The sequence below is a fragment of the Hylobates moloch genome, unplaced genomic scaffold, assembly GCF_009828535.3.
Source record: "Hylobates moloch isolate HMO894 unplaced genomic scaffold, HMol_V3 SCAFFOLD_8, whole genome shotgun sequence".
In the NCBI taxonomy this organism is placed as follows: Eukaryota; Metazoa; Chordata; class Mammalia; order Primates; family Hylobatidae; genus Hylobates; species Hylobates moloch.
Window position 1 is genome coordinate 1,091,763 of NW_026652283.1, and position 15,929 is coordinate 1,107,691.

The 15,929-nt window shown below is 40.2% G+C and overlaps 1 protein-coding gene across 10 annotated transcripts in view; it reads left to right on the forward strand.

Moving 5' to 3' along the window:
- ERC1 (ELKS/RAB6-interacting/CAST family member 1) overlaps positions 1–15,929 on the forward strand; it is a 481,205-nt gene that overhangs the window by 83,514 nt on the left and 381,762 nt on the right. For all 10 annotated transcript variants that reach the window (XR_009214662.1, XR_009214663.1, XM_058443362.1 and 7 more), the window contains one exon: positions 11,854–12,270. Coding sequence is in view for 8 of the 10 variants with exons in the window: in XM_058443362.1 (XP_058299345.1) it covers positions 11,854–12,270 (417 nt within the window). In the remaining 2 variants the exon portion in view is untranslated. The remainder of the gene's footprint in view (positions 1–11,853; positions 12,271–15,929) is intronic.

Genomic DNA, 15,929 nt, shown 5'->3' on the forward strand with positions numbered 1-15,929 from the left:
GCTGTGAGGACTGCCAGCACGCCATCACCTCTCAGTACTATCAGTTTATCCAGTCTTCTGTTGATGGACATTTGTGTTGTTTCCAGTTTTTGGCTCTTATGGATAAAACCACTGTAAACATTTTTATATGGTTGTGTTTATTGGTACATGTTTTCATTTCTCTTGGGGTAATACCTAAGGGTGGAATTCCTGGGTCCTAGGGTAGGTGCATACTTTATGAGAAACTACCAGACCAATTTTCAGTGTTGGTTCTGGCTGCTTCACATTCTTGCCAGCATTTGGTATTGTTAGTTGTCTAAATTTTAGCCATTCTAGTGGGTGTGTAGTGGTATCTTATTGTAGTTTTGATTTGCATTTCCCCAGTTACTAAAGATACAAGTCACTTTTTCATGTGCGTATTGGTTAGTTAGTTCAATTGATTATTGTCCTTAGAAGAACGTTCGTCTTGCCCAGGAATGTATTTTTCTTTTTGAAGTATCTAAGTCTTTTACCCACTTTTAAAAAGCGTTTTTTTTTTTTTTAATTGAGTTGTAGAAGTAGTTTATATATTCTGGATACAAGTCCTTTAACAGTTATATGTGGCATGCCAATTTCATTTTTATAGTGGTCTCTTTCTTTTTAAAATTTTTCCTCATCACTCTTTCCGTATGATATTGAAAGAGGCTGGGCAAGGATCAGACTGCACTGGTCACGGTCAAGAGATCTTTATTGGAGGTATCGAGCAGGAAGGAAGAGAAGAGAAGAGAGAGAGGAGAAGAGAGGAGAGGAGAGGGGAGGGGAGAGGAGAGGAGAAGAGAAGAGAAGAGAGAGAGCTGCTGGTGTGCCGGGTTTTATATCCCTTAGGCCTACGTGGGGCGGGCCCAAGGGAAGGCGGGAGATGCTTCTTTCTGATTGGCCCTCCTTTGGCGGGTTCAGACAGTGCCCGGTCAAGGAGGGGAGAAGAACCCGGAACTGGCGCCATTAAGGTACCCCTGTTACCTAACAGATATAATGTTCTCTTTTGATAAGCAGAAATTAAAAATTTTGAAGTCTAATTTGTAAATTTAAAATTTTATCATTAGTGCTTCCTAACATAAACCATCCACATCTTTCCCTTAAAAGTATAAAGTCTGAAGCTGGGCACGGTGGCTCACACCTGTAATCCCAGCACTTTGGGAGGCTGAGACTGGCAGATCACCTGAGGTCAGGAGTTTGAGACCAGCCTGGCCAACATGGCGAAACCCCATCTCTACTAAAAATACAGAAACTAGCTGGGCTTGGTGGCGGGCACCTGTAATCTCAGCTATTCGGGAGGCTGAGGTATGAGAATCGCTTGAACCTGGGAGGCGGAGGTTGCAGTGAGCCGAGGTTGTGCCACTACACTCCAGCCTGGGCAGCAGAGCAAGACTCTGTCTCAAAAAAAAAAAAAAAAAAAGTTTACAAAAGATTTTAGTTTTTTTTTTTTTTTTTTTTGAGACGGAGTCTCGCTCTGTCACCCAGGCTGGAGTACAGTGGCGCAATCTCGGCTCACTGCAAGCTCCGCCTCCCGGGTTCACGCCATTCTCCTGCCTCAGCCTCTCCAAGTAGCTGGGACTACAGGCGCCCGCCACCACGCCCGGCTAATTTTTTGTATTTTTAGTAGAGACGGGGTTTCACCGTGGTCTCGATCTCCTGACCTCGTGATCCGCCCGCCTCGGCCTCCCAAAGTGGTGGGATTACAAGCGTGAGCCACCGCGCCCGGCCGATATGAAAGCTTTTGTGATCACAGACCTAAGCGTTTGAATTGCAAATATAACTTGGTGTGTAAAAGCTCTGCAGTATGGATGCAGGAATTAAATGTCTGTCTGGAAAGAATGGTAACAAATGTATTTATTGGGGTTTGTGTGAGAGAATTGGCAGATAACCAGGAAAGCAAATTTATTTTCCTTTTAAATATGGAGGAAAATTTACGAAGGAAAAGCAAATTTATTTTCCTTTTAAATATGAAAACATGAAGTAATCTTTTGTACTGTTTACTACCTACATTGATTGCCTTTCTCTGCATTAATTTCTCAAAAATTTTCTTCGCTAGTTTTCTTGAGGAGCTCTTTTATCTACTTAATGTCTTTACAAACACATATGCAAAAGAGTCTCAGACACATCTTATTTGATGATTGTCATGGAAAATATTAAGGGTTTGTGTACAAATGTTTATATTTATAATATGGTGTTTTGCTTCCAAGAAAAATTTATGGTCTTCTCTATGCAAGTTTTTTCATTTTTGTTGTTAGTTGTTCTTATTTCCAAGTCCTTTCTGTTTTTTCTTTAATTTTTATTTTTACTTTTATTTTTGAGACAGAGTCTCGCTCTGTCACCCTGGCTGGAGTGCAGTGGTGCGATCTCGGCTCACTGCAACCTCTGCTTCCTGAGTTCAGGCAGTTCTCGTGCCTCAGCTTCCCTAGTAGCTGGGATTACAGGCGTGCACCACCATGCCCGGCTAATTTTTGTATTTTTAGTAGAGATGGGGTTTTACCATGTTGGCTATGCTGGTCTCTAACTCCTGACCTCACATGATCCAAGTGCCTCGACCTCCCAAAGTGCTGGGATTACAGGCGTGAGCCACTGTGTCCAGCCAATAAATACTTTAAAAATAAATTTCCAGGCCAGGCGAAGTGACTCATGCCTGTAATCCCAGCACTTTGGGAGGCTGAAGCGGGTGGATCATGAGGTCAAGAGATCGAGACCATCCTGGCCAATATGGTGAAACCCTGTCTCTACTAAAAATACAATAATTATCTAGGCATGGTGGCTGCGCATCTGTAGTCCCAGCTACTTGGGAGGCTGAGGCAGGAGAATCGCTTGAACCCAGAAGGCGGAGGTTGCAGTGAGCCGAGATCACGCCACTGCACTCCAGCCTAGCGACAGAGCAAGACTCTGTCTCAAAAAAAAAAATTAAAAAAAATTTTTTTTCAGCAATGTGTGGAAAATATACATAAGATATAAGAACAATAAAATGCTACTGTCTAAGAGATGAGGTGGCTCACACCTGAATCCAGCACTGAGGTGGGCAGATAACCTGAGGTCAGGAGTTGACACCAGCCTGGCCAGCATGGCGAAGCTCCATCTCTACTAAAAATACAAAAATCAGGGGGTGGTGGCGTACACCTGTAATCCCAGCCACTTGGGAGGCTGAGGCACAAGAATGGCTTGAACCCTGAAGGTGGAGGTTGCAGTGAGCCGAGATCACACCACTGCGTTCCAGCTTGGGCGAGAGAGCGAGACTCTATCTCAAAACAGAAAGGACTTGGAAATAAAAACAGCTAACAACAAAAACCTGTAACAGTCATTTATTATCATTATCAAGTATTATATACTGTATATAAGTGTATGTACCACACTTTCATATGACTGGCAACGCAGTAGGTTTATTTACACTAACATCATTGCAAACACATGGGTAAGGCATGTGTTACAACATTATGATGGCTATGACAATGTGATAGGAATACCCCACCCTCCCACCCGAGACAGAGTCTTGCTGTGACGCTAGGCTGGAGTGCAGTGGCGTGATCTCTGCTCACTGCAACCTCCGCCTCCCGGGTAAGGAATTCTCCTGCCTTAGCCTCCTGAGTAGCGGGGATTACAGACGCGCACCACTACACCCAGCTAATTTTTGCATTTTTAGTAGAGACGGGCTTTCACCATGATGGCCAGTATGGTCTTGATCTCTTGACCTCGTGATCTGCCCACCTCTGCCTTCCAAAGTGCTGGGATTACAGGTGTGAGCCACCGTGCCTGGCCTGTGATAGGAATTTTTTAGCACCATTGTAATGTTATGGGACCACCATGATACATGCAGTCTCTCGTTGACTGAAACGTCATTATGTGGTGTATATAGAATGCATTTATGACAGCAGGACTTCCCCATTTTGATAGTGTTTTCATTTATTCCTTTTTCTTTTTTTTCCGAGACAGAGCTTTACTCTGTCACCCAGGCTGGAGTGCAGTGATGTGATCTTGGCATCCTCCAACTCCTGGGTGCAAGCGATTTTCCTGCCTCAGCCTCCCAAATAGCTGAGATTATAGGACGCCACCATGTCCAGCTAAGGTTTGTAGTTTTAGAGATGGGGTTTCACCATGTTGGTCAAATTGGTCTTAAACTCCCCCACCCCAAGTGATCTACCCACTTCGGCCTCCCAAAGTGCTGGGATTACAGGCATGAGCCACTGCACCCGACCACATTTTCATTTATTCTTTAACTTCTATTCTGGGTTGTGGTAGCATAAAGATGGATTATGTTTATTGCTAAAATAAACCTGTTGTCCAAATTTTGATGTTCCCCAGCGATTATCTTGCTACTTAGATTTATGTACAGCATTCGCAGAGCAAAAAGATAGATGATCTTATTTTTCCTGGATTCAGAGGCAGAGAGTAGTTGTTAGAATTCTAGTGTAATTGCACGTTCATTTTCTTGACTCTGACATCTTTTTTTTAGAGGAAAATAACTTTGGTTAGTAAGCTCCAGATCATGGGCGAGAGTGTTAAACAATTTAATCTATCCATTTGAGTTCTAGTGTGGGTCTTTTTTGCATTTTGGTGAGTCTCCTGCTTGTGTTTAGATTAGTCTGAAAACTTTGATTTGGTTTAATATTTGAGGGCTTTCAGTGTGCTTTGCTGTACAGGAAATAAATCTCTGTTATTAACTCAAAGAATACTAAACTAACAATAAGGAGTAAATTACCTTGGAGGCCCTTCCCCTGTCTCATTCTCTGCGGTTCAGACTCATTAAATTAGTTTCTTCTTTTAAAATATTTCTTCTTTTAAAATGATGGAAATTAGAATTCAGTTGACGTTTGTACAAAGTGGGGTTATATCTGTGTATAAGTTTTGACTCCCCCCAAATTTAACTATTACTAGCCTACTGTTGACCAGGGGCCTGATAACATAGTTGATTAACACATATTTTGTATGTTATATGTTAACATGTATTTTATGTATATACTGCATTCTTTAAAGCAAGCTAGAGAAAAGAAAATGTTATTAAGAAAATTGTCTGGGTCTGGTGCCTCATGCCTGTAATCCCAGCTCGTTGGGAGGCTGAGGCGGGTGGATCACGTGGTCAAGAGATCAAGACCATCCTGGCCAATATGGTGAAATCCCGTCTCTACTAAAAATACAAACAGCCGGGCGTGGTGGCGCTCACCTGTAATCCCAGCTACTCGGGAGGCAGAGGCAGGAGAATCACTTGAACCCGGGAGGCAGAGGTTGCAGTGAGCTGAGATCGTGCTGTTGCACTCCAGCTGTTGGAGACAGAGCAAGACTCTGTCTCAGGGGGAAAAGAAAAAAAAAAAGAAAATCACAAGGAAGAGAAAATACACTTACTATTCATTAAGTAGAAGTGGACCATCACGAAGATCTTCATCCTCGTCATTTTTGTGTTGAGTAGGCTGAGGAAAAGGAAGAAGAAAAGGGGTTGATATTGCTGTCTCAGGGATGGCAGAGGCAGAAGAAAATCCATGTGTCAGCAGACCCTCAAAGTTCAAACCTGTGTGGTACAAGGGCCAACTGTACTTTGTTTTCATAGAGATATATTAAAGTTTTATGAGTTTAGCTCATAGTGATCTTATAGGTTCTAAGCTTCATTTGAGGCCGGGCGCGGTGGCTCACCCTTGTAATCCGAGCACTTTGGGAGGCCGAGGCGGGCGGATCACGAGGTCAGGAGATCGAGACCACGGTGAAACCCCGTCTCTACTAAAAATATAAAAAATTAGCCGGTCGTGGTGGCGGGTGCCTGTAGTCCCAGCTACTTGGAGAGGCTGAGGCAGGAGAATGGTGTGAACCCGGGAGGTGGAGCTTGCAGTGAGCCGAGATTGCGCCACTGCACTCCAGCCTGGGCGACAGAGTGAGACTCCGTCTCAAAAAAAAAAAAAAAAAGCTTCATTTGAATATATTGCATGTAAAATAAGTGCTTTATCTGTGTTCCTTTTGTCTTTCTTGAATACTGTTGTTAATTTAAAATTTGTAATAGGTTATAACTCTTATGTTTTATCCATTTGTGAGCTTTATTTTTTGATAAGAACTTTATCCTGTACTTTTGCTGTGCTTTGTATAGTACAACTATGAAAGATTCTTGTTGACTGTTAATTATCTGAAAATGCTTCTTTTTGCTTCAGGTCAAATATTGAATAAACCTAGAGCATATAATTAACATTTTTATTAGGACTGTGGTTTGTATTTTGGCCAGTTTGGATTTAAGAATTATTTGTATTGGTTGGTGTAAAACTGATTTTTTTTTCTTTTTTTTTTTTTTGGAGATGGAGTCTCACTCTGTCACCCAGGCTAGAGTGCAGTGGCAGAATCTCAGCTCACTGCAACCTCTGCCTCCCGGGTTCTAGTGATTCTCTTGTCTCAGCCCCCTGAGTAGCTGGAATTACAGGCACGCACCACCATGCCTGGCTAATTCTTGTGTTTTTGGTAGAAATGGGGTTTCACCATGGTGGCCAGGCTGATCTTGACCTCCTGACCTTGTGATCTGCCTGTCTTGGCCTCCCAAAATGCTGGGATCATAGGCACGAGTGTTTTTTTTAGAGTAAGAGTAATTCACTGCATTATTTTTTTAAGGAAGAGGTATAACTTCCCAGATACTTGAAATGCAGCTAATATACAGTAGCCATTTACTTTCAACATAATTTCTCAACATTTAATTTTTGTCAGTTTTTCATCAAAAATTTATTGAGGACTTACAGTAGTCAAGTACTGTGCTGTGCCCAGGGCAAAAAGATGACAGTCCTAAGTCCTAGAAAGTTTATTGATGATAAATACAAATAATTAAATTGCAGATCAGTCTGATAAGTGCTATTCTATGGATAAGCATACAGCCCTGGGCAGCACAGACGGGCACATCAGATAGCCCAACCAAACCAGAAGCTTGACTTGGTTGACTTAAGAATTATTTAAAACTCTTTTGCATGTTACATTAATAAAGTTTATTTAATACATGTATTTATGTGTTTCAGAAAAAATTGTTCTTAATTTAACATTTATAAAAGGGTACAATACTGGTGTTTTCTCTGACTCTGATCTTCTTGATAAACAGTGTACTGAGTTCTCTGTGATATATTTCGTTTATAATCGTGACCATTTCACGTATCCATAATTTTTTTTCTCTAAAAATGTCTCTAGACTACATAGTTCTGTTTTTAGGAATGAGAATAAATGGGATCAAAGTGTACTCTTGTTCTAAGAAACTAATGACAGTTTATTTGTTGGAAGTTCTGCCTCATAAGAGCTTCTGATATTTACCTAAAATGTATGAATAGTAGTTGTGATCTGTCATTGTTTTTGCAGATATATTATTGTTGTAATAAAAGTCATAGGCCCTGTCAGACAGTTAAGAATTTTCGTTATTGTTGTTCACAATATTCTACCATTTCATTGAAATATAGTTTGGTCTAATAATAGTACAGTCCCTGGAGTAAATTTTAGACAAAGACTTTCCCAGCCTTTCAAAATCAAGCTGAGTGTTAGAGTGAGAAGTAGACTAGTGGGTGTTGCTATAAAATTTGGAGCGTGAGATCATTTTGCAGTGTGTCGGGAACAGACTTCCCAAATAGACATTCTAGTATTATCTTACAACTCGATCTTTCCTTAAACTCAATGTATCTGTTTTTGGTTGATCATTAGAGACGTCTGTGATGTGTGAATATGCCCATTTTATCTTCTGTATGAATATGCTGGAGAAAGAGTAGCCTTGCTTGTAGTCTGCTTTTTTCCTTCTTCTAAAGGAGTTGGCAGGAATTTTTATAAAATAAAGCTAGCCTGATTGTAGCCAAAAGAGGAAATGTTGGTTTATATTTTAGTGGAGGAAACTGCTGTATAGACTTCTAGGCTGCCAGTCAGAGCATTGTTTTATTTTTATACTACAGTAAAATGGGTGCAGGCGGAGCTGAAGAACCAGACACACTAGCAGTTAACGTTTTCTTTCTTTACCAAAATAGTAATTGCCATGCTACATTTAGCCATATGTGCCGAAGCGTGTGTGAAACTATTAGCTGTAGCCAACATATATTTCTCCTGACTTGAATGAATTAATGACGAATGGTCAAAAAGGGAGGAACAGTCCTACCTAGAAATCAGCTTCCCTGTTGAATTTCACTTCTGGTATTTCCCTTTGGGATATATTCACTCCGGAGTGTCGGGATTTTTTTGACTTCCAAGTGAAAGAAACTAGGCTTCAGAGAATTAGTGTTTTGATACATCTTTTTATTGAGAGTCTTTTGAACTCCAGCAACCGTTAATCTTTAAAAGATGATGCTGGTAGTGAAATGCATTTTTAAATTTATATTCATGAATTTAAATTCCTGATTTTTTTTTTTTTTTTGGTGAGTTTATTCTTTGAAAGAAATAGCAGTGTTTTTCAAGTGTTTGAAGACTACCAGAATTGAAAGTTCACTACTTGCTAAAAGCATAATACCCAAACCGGAAATAATAAAGGAAAATGTCATTGTCTTTGTATTAAAAAAAATCTGTTAAAAGTCATCATAAACAATGTTAAAAGAAAAGTGGCTGAGTTGGAAAAATATTGTAACATACACAGCAGGTGAAAGATTATTTTCCTAATATGAAGAGCTCTTAAAATGGATCAGGAAAAAATGTTCAATAACAAAATGGGCAAAGAACAAGAAGAGAGGAGTCACAAAAGTAGATATACAAAGATACGTATAGAAATGATTTGTAATATGTATCAGAATTACAATTGTGCATACTTTGTGATCCAGCAATTCCATCTTTGAGAATTCCCAAGAAAAATGTGGATTCATATGTAAAGGTATGTATGTGAAAGTGCCTCTTACAATAGTGAAAAATGAGAACCAACCTAAAATATCCATAAGTGGAATTTTATGACCAACATCTTCTCTCCAACCAATTTTTTTATTATGGTAAAATATATATAACATAAAATTTACCATCTTAACCATTTTGAAGTGTACAGTTTAGTGGCATTCAGTATATCATATCCCATCTATCTCCAGAACTCTCTTCATCTTGATAGACTGAAACTCTATACCCATTAAACAGTAACTCCTCATTCTGTCCCCCTCCTACGTCCTGGCAACCACTGTTCTATTTCCTTCTTTATCAGTTTGACTGCTTTGGATACCTCATGTCAATGGATACATACAAGGTTTGTCTTTTTGTGATTGGCTTATTTCACTTAGCACAATGCCCTGAAGGTTCATCCGTGTTGTAGCATGTGTAAGAATTTCTTTCCTTTTTAAGGCTGAAAATCATTAGCAGGTGATAATGGTTTGGCTGTGCCTCCATTCAAATCTCAACTGGAATTGTATCTCTCAGAATTCCCACATGTTGTGGGAGGGCCATAGGAGGAGATAATTGAATCACGGGGGCCTGTCTTTCCCATGCTATTCTCGTGATAGTGAATAAGTCTCATGAGATCTGATGGGTTTATCAGGGGCTTCCGCTTTTGCTTCTTCCTGATTTTCTCTTGCTGCCGCCACGTAAGAAGTGCCTTTTGCCTCACGCCGTGATTCTGAGGCTTCCTCAGCCATGTGGAACTGTAAGTCCAGTTAAACCTCTTTTTGTTTCTAGTTTTGGGTATGTCTTTATCAGCAGCGTGAAAACGAACTAATAGAGCAGGCACCTTGTTTCCAAAAAAAAAAAAAAAAAAAAAAAAAGATTTTTTCAATGGATAATACAGGTATTTATACCCTCATTTAAAGTATGAGGAATCTGAAACCCAGAAAGATGGTGACATGTCTAAATGTCATAACTAGTCAGTGTGAGAGCCAGAACTAAAACTCGTGTTTTCTCATCACAGTTTAGTGTTCTTCCCAGTATGGTACACTGCTAGGCCTTGAATACAAGGAATGATCTTTTATTGTTGCTTCTTCATTCCTAAAAAGAAGATTTTTGATGTATCAGCCTTTTGGAATTCATTGTATAATGTGCTGGAATTTACGTAACCATTCAGATTAAAGGTTCATATACCTTCTTTAGGGATACAAGCTAAAGATACGCCCTCTCAAACATTTTTAGTAGTTTATCTGCATTAATACCTTTAATTAGTCACCCATGTTGTTATCGTCCCCTGTATACAAAGCTTTGCATATTCTAATTAAAAAAACTTTGCTATATTATTATCTTTGGGCATTACTAGTTTTGATTTCTGCAGTCTGCTCTGTTTTTGCTACTAGAGGAGGAAAGCTGATTTGGAGTTTTCTTTTTTTTCTTGGTTCTAGTTTTAGTGGGCTGCAAGGATTGCTTTGAATGCCAGCTCTGTCAGTTACTCTGTGATCTTGGACAAGTGCTTAAACCTCTCTAAGCCTCGTGCCCTCATCTATAAAATTAAAGAATAGTACATGTGTTGGGTACCTAAAATAGTCAAATTCACAGAATCAAAGCATGTAATGGTAGTTGCCAGGGGTGGGGGGAAATGGAGAGTTATTCATCAACAGGAATATAAACTTTTGGTTGAGATGAATAAGCTCTAGAGATTTGATGTACAACATTGTACCTGTAGTCAGCAGTAATGCATTGTACACTTAAAAGTTGTTAGGAAAGTAGATGTCATGTTAAGGGTTTTTACTACAGTAAAATAAAAAAAGAGTCCATGTGTCATAATGAAGATTAAATAACATAAAAAATGTGTGCCACAATCTGGCATATACAAACTACTTGTTAAATGTTAGTATTTATTATTTAATGTTTATAATACTTAAAAGTCATTTTGTATTTCGCTGTCTTTTGGTTTTGTTTGTTTGTTTTGACAAGGAGCCTTGCTGTGTCACCCAGGCTGGAGTGCAAGTGGTGTGATCTTGGCTTACTGCAAACTCCACCTCCCAGTTCAAGCAATTCTCCTGCCTCAGCCTCCTGAGTAGATAGGATTACAGATTCGTGCCACCATGCCTGGCTAATTTTTATATTTTTAGTAGAGACGGGGTTTTACCATGTTGGCCAGGCTGGTCTTGAACTCCTGACCTCGTGATGTGCCTGACTCGGCCTCCCAAAGTGCTAGGATTACAGGCGTGAACCATCGTGCCTGGCCAATTTTTTTATTTTTAGTAGAGATGTGGTTTTATCATGTTGGCCAGGCTGGTCTTGAACTCCTGGTGATCCGCCTGCCTCGGCCTCCCAAAGTGCTGGGATTACAGGTGTGAGCCCCCGCGCCTGGCCATCCTTTGTATTTTTTGATGAATTTTTTTTCTTTTTCTTTTTTTTTTTTTAGACAGAGTTTCATTCTTGTTGCCCAGGCTGGAGTGCAATGGGTGCGATCTTGGCTCACTGCAACCCCCACCTCTCAGGTTCAAGCGACTCTCCTGTCTCAGCCTCCCAAGTAGCTCAGATTACAGGCACAAGCCACCACGTCCAGCTAACTTTTGTATTTTAGTAGAGACAGGGTTTCATCATATTGGTCAGACTGGTCTTGAACTCCTGACCTCAGCTGATTCGTTCACCTTGGCCTCCCAAAGTGCTGGAATTACAGGCGTGAGCCACCACGCCCGGCCGTTTTGATGAAATTTTTTGAATGAGTGTATTCATATTCCTGTAGATTTCCCATTTCCCATATTCCCTCAACTTTAGTTTCTGTGTAATATCTTCTATTAATTTTGAACAGTGTCTTTATTATAGTTTATGCAAAGTGAGGAGTGAGTGCCATACTTATTTTGCTTCCTGTTGGGAATAAACTGAAGTTAAATTACTGACATTTTGCATATTATCTCAATCATTTTTTAAGGACCTGTAAAACAGAATAAGGTGAATCCTAATTTGCTAGATGCAGATTCCTTGTAGCTATTTTTGATTCCTGCAGGCTGCTCTGATTTGCTGCTTGAAGAGGAAAGCTGATTTGGGGTTTTCTTTTTGTCTTGGTTCTAGCACATGCAGATGACGATCCAGGCTCTCCAGGATGAATTGCGGATCCAGAGGGACCTGAATCAGCTGTTTCAGCAGGATAGTAGCAGTAGGACTGGCGAACCTTGTGTAGCAGAGCTGACAGAGGAGAACTTTCAGAGGCTTCATGCTGAGCATGAGCGGCAGGCCAAAGAGCTGTTTCTTCTTCGAAAGACATTGGAGGAAATGGAGCTGCGTATTGAGACTCAAAAGCAGACCCTAAATGCTCGGGATGAATCCATTAAGAAGCTTCTGGAAATGCTGCAGAGCAAAGGACTTTCTGCCAAGGCTACTGAGGAAGACCATGAGAGAACAAGACGACTGGCAGAGGCAGAGATGCACGTTCATCACCTAGAAAGCCTTTTGGAGCAGAAGGAAAAAGAGAATAATATGTTGAGAGAGGTATGTGACTACTTTTTTAGTTTTATGATTTATTGATTATCTTTTTTTTCCCTGATTAATCAGCATCTTGGCCCCAATGAATCTACGTGCTCTGCTGTGCTAGTGGAAGAGAATTTCATCTTTTGTATTTAAGTGCGTCACTGATTTCTGTTCTGATTTGCCCTGTTGTACGGGATGACATTGGTATGTATGCTGGCTCAGTGACTTTCTGGGTCTTTTCTCTCCTGCTCCTCTGATTTTGAGAGTTCATTTGTTGCTAACGGGGTACAAAAATTACTTGATTTTTCACTCATCTCTAGATCTGTTCATAGAGACAACAAACACAACAAAACCAGAATCAGAGTAGCTAACCATTGCTCAATTTAAAAATATTAATAAAAGAGAGTAAGCGGTTATCTCAGCTTATATGTGCTTATAAAAGTCCTTGGCAGCAATAATGGATATTTGCCCTGTGGTTTCCATGGAAACTGTTGCCTTGCTGTAAAAGATACGTGATAAAAATCATTGGCTGCCATGGAGGCATAGCTGGAGAGAGTGATGTAGAGACACAGTGTTACTTATTTTTAGCTGACCTAGGTGACTACTGATAATTTTTTACTTTTCTAAATAATGTATCATTTTAAGAAGGCATAAAGGAAATCATCTTATATTGAATTAAAAAATTAATAGCCATAACAACTTTCTATATATAGTCGGACTTCAGGTAATTTTCACTTTTGGGCAGGGGAAAATAAATCCCCAATCTGTGTTAGTATGAGTCTGAATAATTCCTTTTTAAATGAAATGTGAGGAAGGAGGTTAAAAAAATGGCATATTCCCCAAGCAGCAAAATAATAATAAAAAAAATACTTCTAAATTTGTAGGTTGTTCTATAATTTTTCCTTTTGTAAAAAGTCTGAAATCTTTATTTTAAACAGTGAGGGAATTTTTATTTTTGAAGTAGAACATCATTGTTTCTTAAAAACATGATGTTATTTCCCTGGAAATCCATTGTAGTAAAATTAGAAAATAGATTAACAAAAACTTATAACTCAAGGTATTGTTACCTAGTAATAATTATTAACTTATGTATATGCTTCCAGTCATTTTTTTTTAATTTTAAATTTTTATTATTTTTATTTTTAGAGATTGGGTCTCACTCTGTCACTTAGGCTGGAGTGCAGTGGCATGATCATGGCTCACTGCAGCCTTGAAATCCTGGGCTTAGGCGAGCCTTTTGCCTTAGCCTCCCTAGTAGGTAGGTCTACAGGTGCATGCCACCATGCATTGTTAATTTTTAAATTAAAAAAAATGTTTTGTAGAGACACAGTCTCCCTATGTTGCCTAGGCTGGTCTTGAACTCCTGGCCTCAAGCAATCTTCCCTCCTTGGCTTCTGAAAGTGCTGAGATTACAGGCAGTATGCCTATGCCTGGCCCATTATTATTATTGTTATTATTATTATTTGAGATAGAGTTTTGCTCTGTCCCAGGCTGGAGGGCAGTGGCGCAATCTTGGCTCACTGCAACCTCCGCCTCCTGGGTTCAAGCTATTCTCCTGCCTCGGCTTCCTGAGTAGCTGGGACAACAGGCGTGCACAAGCTAAAATTCGTATTTTTGGTAGAGACAGGGTTTCGCCGTGTTGGCTAGGCTGGTCTCGAACTCCTGACCTCAGGTGATCCACCTTCCTCTGCCTCCCAGAGTGCTGGGATTACAGGCGTAAGCTACTGCACCCAGCCCCATTTTTATCATTTATACATTCCTTCATTATTTCTGTTTGTTTTTTTCTCTTACAAGGATGGAGTACTGTGCATCAGCACTGTTCAGTAAGACTTTCTGGGTGGAGTGCTAATTAAGTTGGGAAGGGGATTTTGTAACAGGGTAAGTGTCCTTTAGGATGTGCCCTTTCAGTGGAGATCTGAAGAGAAGAAGCCAGCTTTGCCAAGTAAAATCATTTCATGAAGAAGCGTTAACAGTTTTAAAGACCTCATAGGAAGGAGTTTTGAGGAAACAGGAGGGAGGCTGGAGGGCAAGAATATACTGTATAAGGGGAAGACTTAATGAGATGCGAAATTGGAGAGGTAGCCAGAGTCAGATTCATCACATATTTATTGGACACCAACCATGTGCACAGCACTAAGGATATAGCAGCAAACAAATCCATGCTGTCTTTGAGGAAAAAGTACCTGCCTTTGTGATCCTTGCAGATAATGCAACAATTTTATTCAAAATGGGAGAGAGAACCATTCCACTGTTGAATCAAGGGAGTGACACAATCTGATTTAGCTTTTAAAATTTACTCTGGTTGTGTTGAGAATAAATGGAGGAAGGAGAGAAGAGTGAACAAGGGAGTATAGTAAGGAATTTAACTGCTGTAATTTAGGTTAGGGGAATGGGGACTTGAAATGATTGCTGGAGATGTACAGAATATCACTAGCATATCAATAAGCACAAAGAATTATGGGCTGGCAATGCTAGGGTATCCAAAAATTTCATTAGTAGTTGAACTATTGTCCATCTTTAAAAAAAACTGGCATTTAATCAATTCTTTTTTTGAGATGGAGTCTCGCTCTGTTGCCCAGGCTGGAGTGCAATGGTGCAATCTTGGCTGACTGCAACCTCTGCCTCCTGGGTTCAAGCGATTCTCCTGCCTCAGCCTCCCGAGTAGGTGGGATTACAGGTGCGTGCCACCAGGCCCGGCTAATTTTTGTATTTTTAGTAGAGACGGGTTTCACCATGTTGGTCAGGCTGGTCTCGAACTCCTGACCTCGTGATCCGCCTGCCTCGGCCTCCCAAAGTGCTGGGATTACAGGCGTGAGCCACCGCACCTGGCCCGCATTTAATCAGTTCTAAAGGTCACAGCTTTCCCTGTTTTAACAATGAAATTGAGTTAAGTGTTAACACTTGGTGTCATGTTAACAGTCTCTATCAGCAAAGCAGCAGTCCTGGTATATTTATTTGCCTGTGTATTCACAAATATAATCATGTCCATTCATTTTGTCATCATTTCAGCTGAGGTATGAGCATTTTGTTGGCGTTTCCCATGTTAACTTTGTTGTTCAGTGTTTCTGCATAAATATTCTGTGAATCAGCATTGAAACAAAATTACTGGGTATGGAGAAAGTTATGAAAAGTTTCTGATGATACGTGATTAAACTCTGTTTAAATTAGTTAAAAAAATCTAACTCTTGCAATCAGTATTAAGTAAAAATTCTAGGCTGAGTGCAATGGCTCATGCCTGTAATCCCAGCACTTTTGAGAGGCCAAGGTGGGCGGATCACCTGAGGCCAGGAGTTCGAGACCAGCCTGGGCAATATGGCAAAACCCTGTCTCTACTAAAAATACAAAAATTAGCTGGGTGTGGTGGTGCACGCCTGTAATCCCAGCTCTTTGGGAGGCTGACACATGATAATCACTTCAACCCAGGAGGCGGAGGTTGCAGTGAGCCAGGGTTGCACCACTGCACTCCAGCCTGGGCAACAGAGTGACACTCTGCCTCAAAAACAAACAAAGAAAACGCTAAATGATAAAGTTTTGTGTCATGATGTGTTTGGAGGCATTTCCACTATTTCTTTTCAGCACGTACAACAGTGGTGTGTCTTAGAATCAGTGGCATCCTAGATTTGATGAAATAAGGTTGCATTAAAATGGCATTTATAGCTATTAATAGTAACATTTGTAAT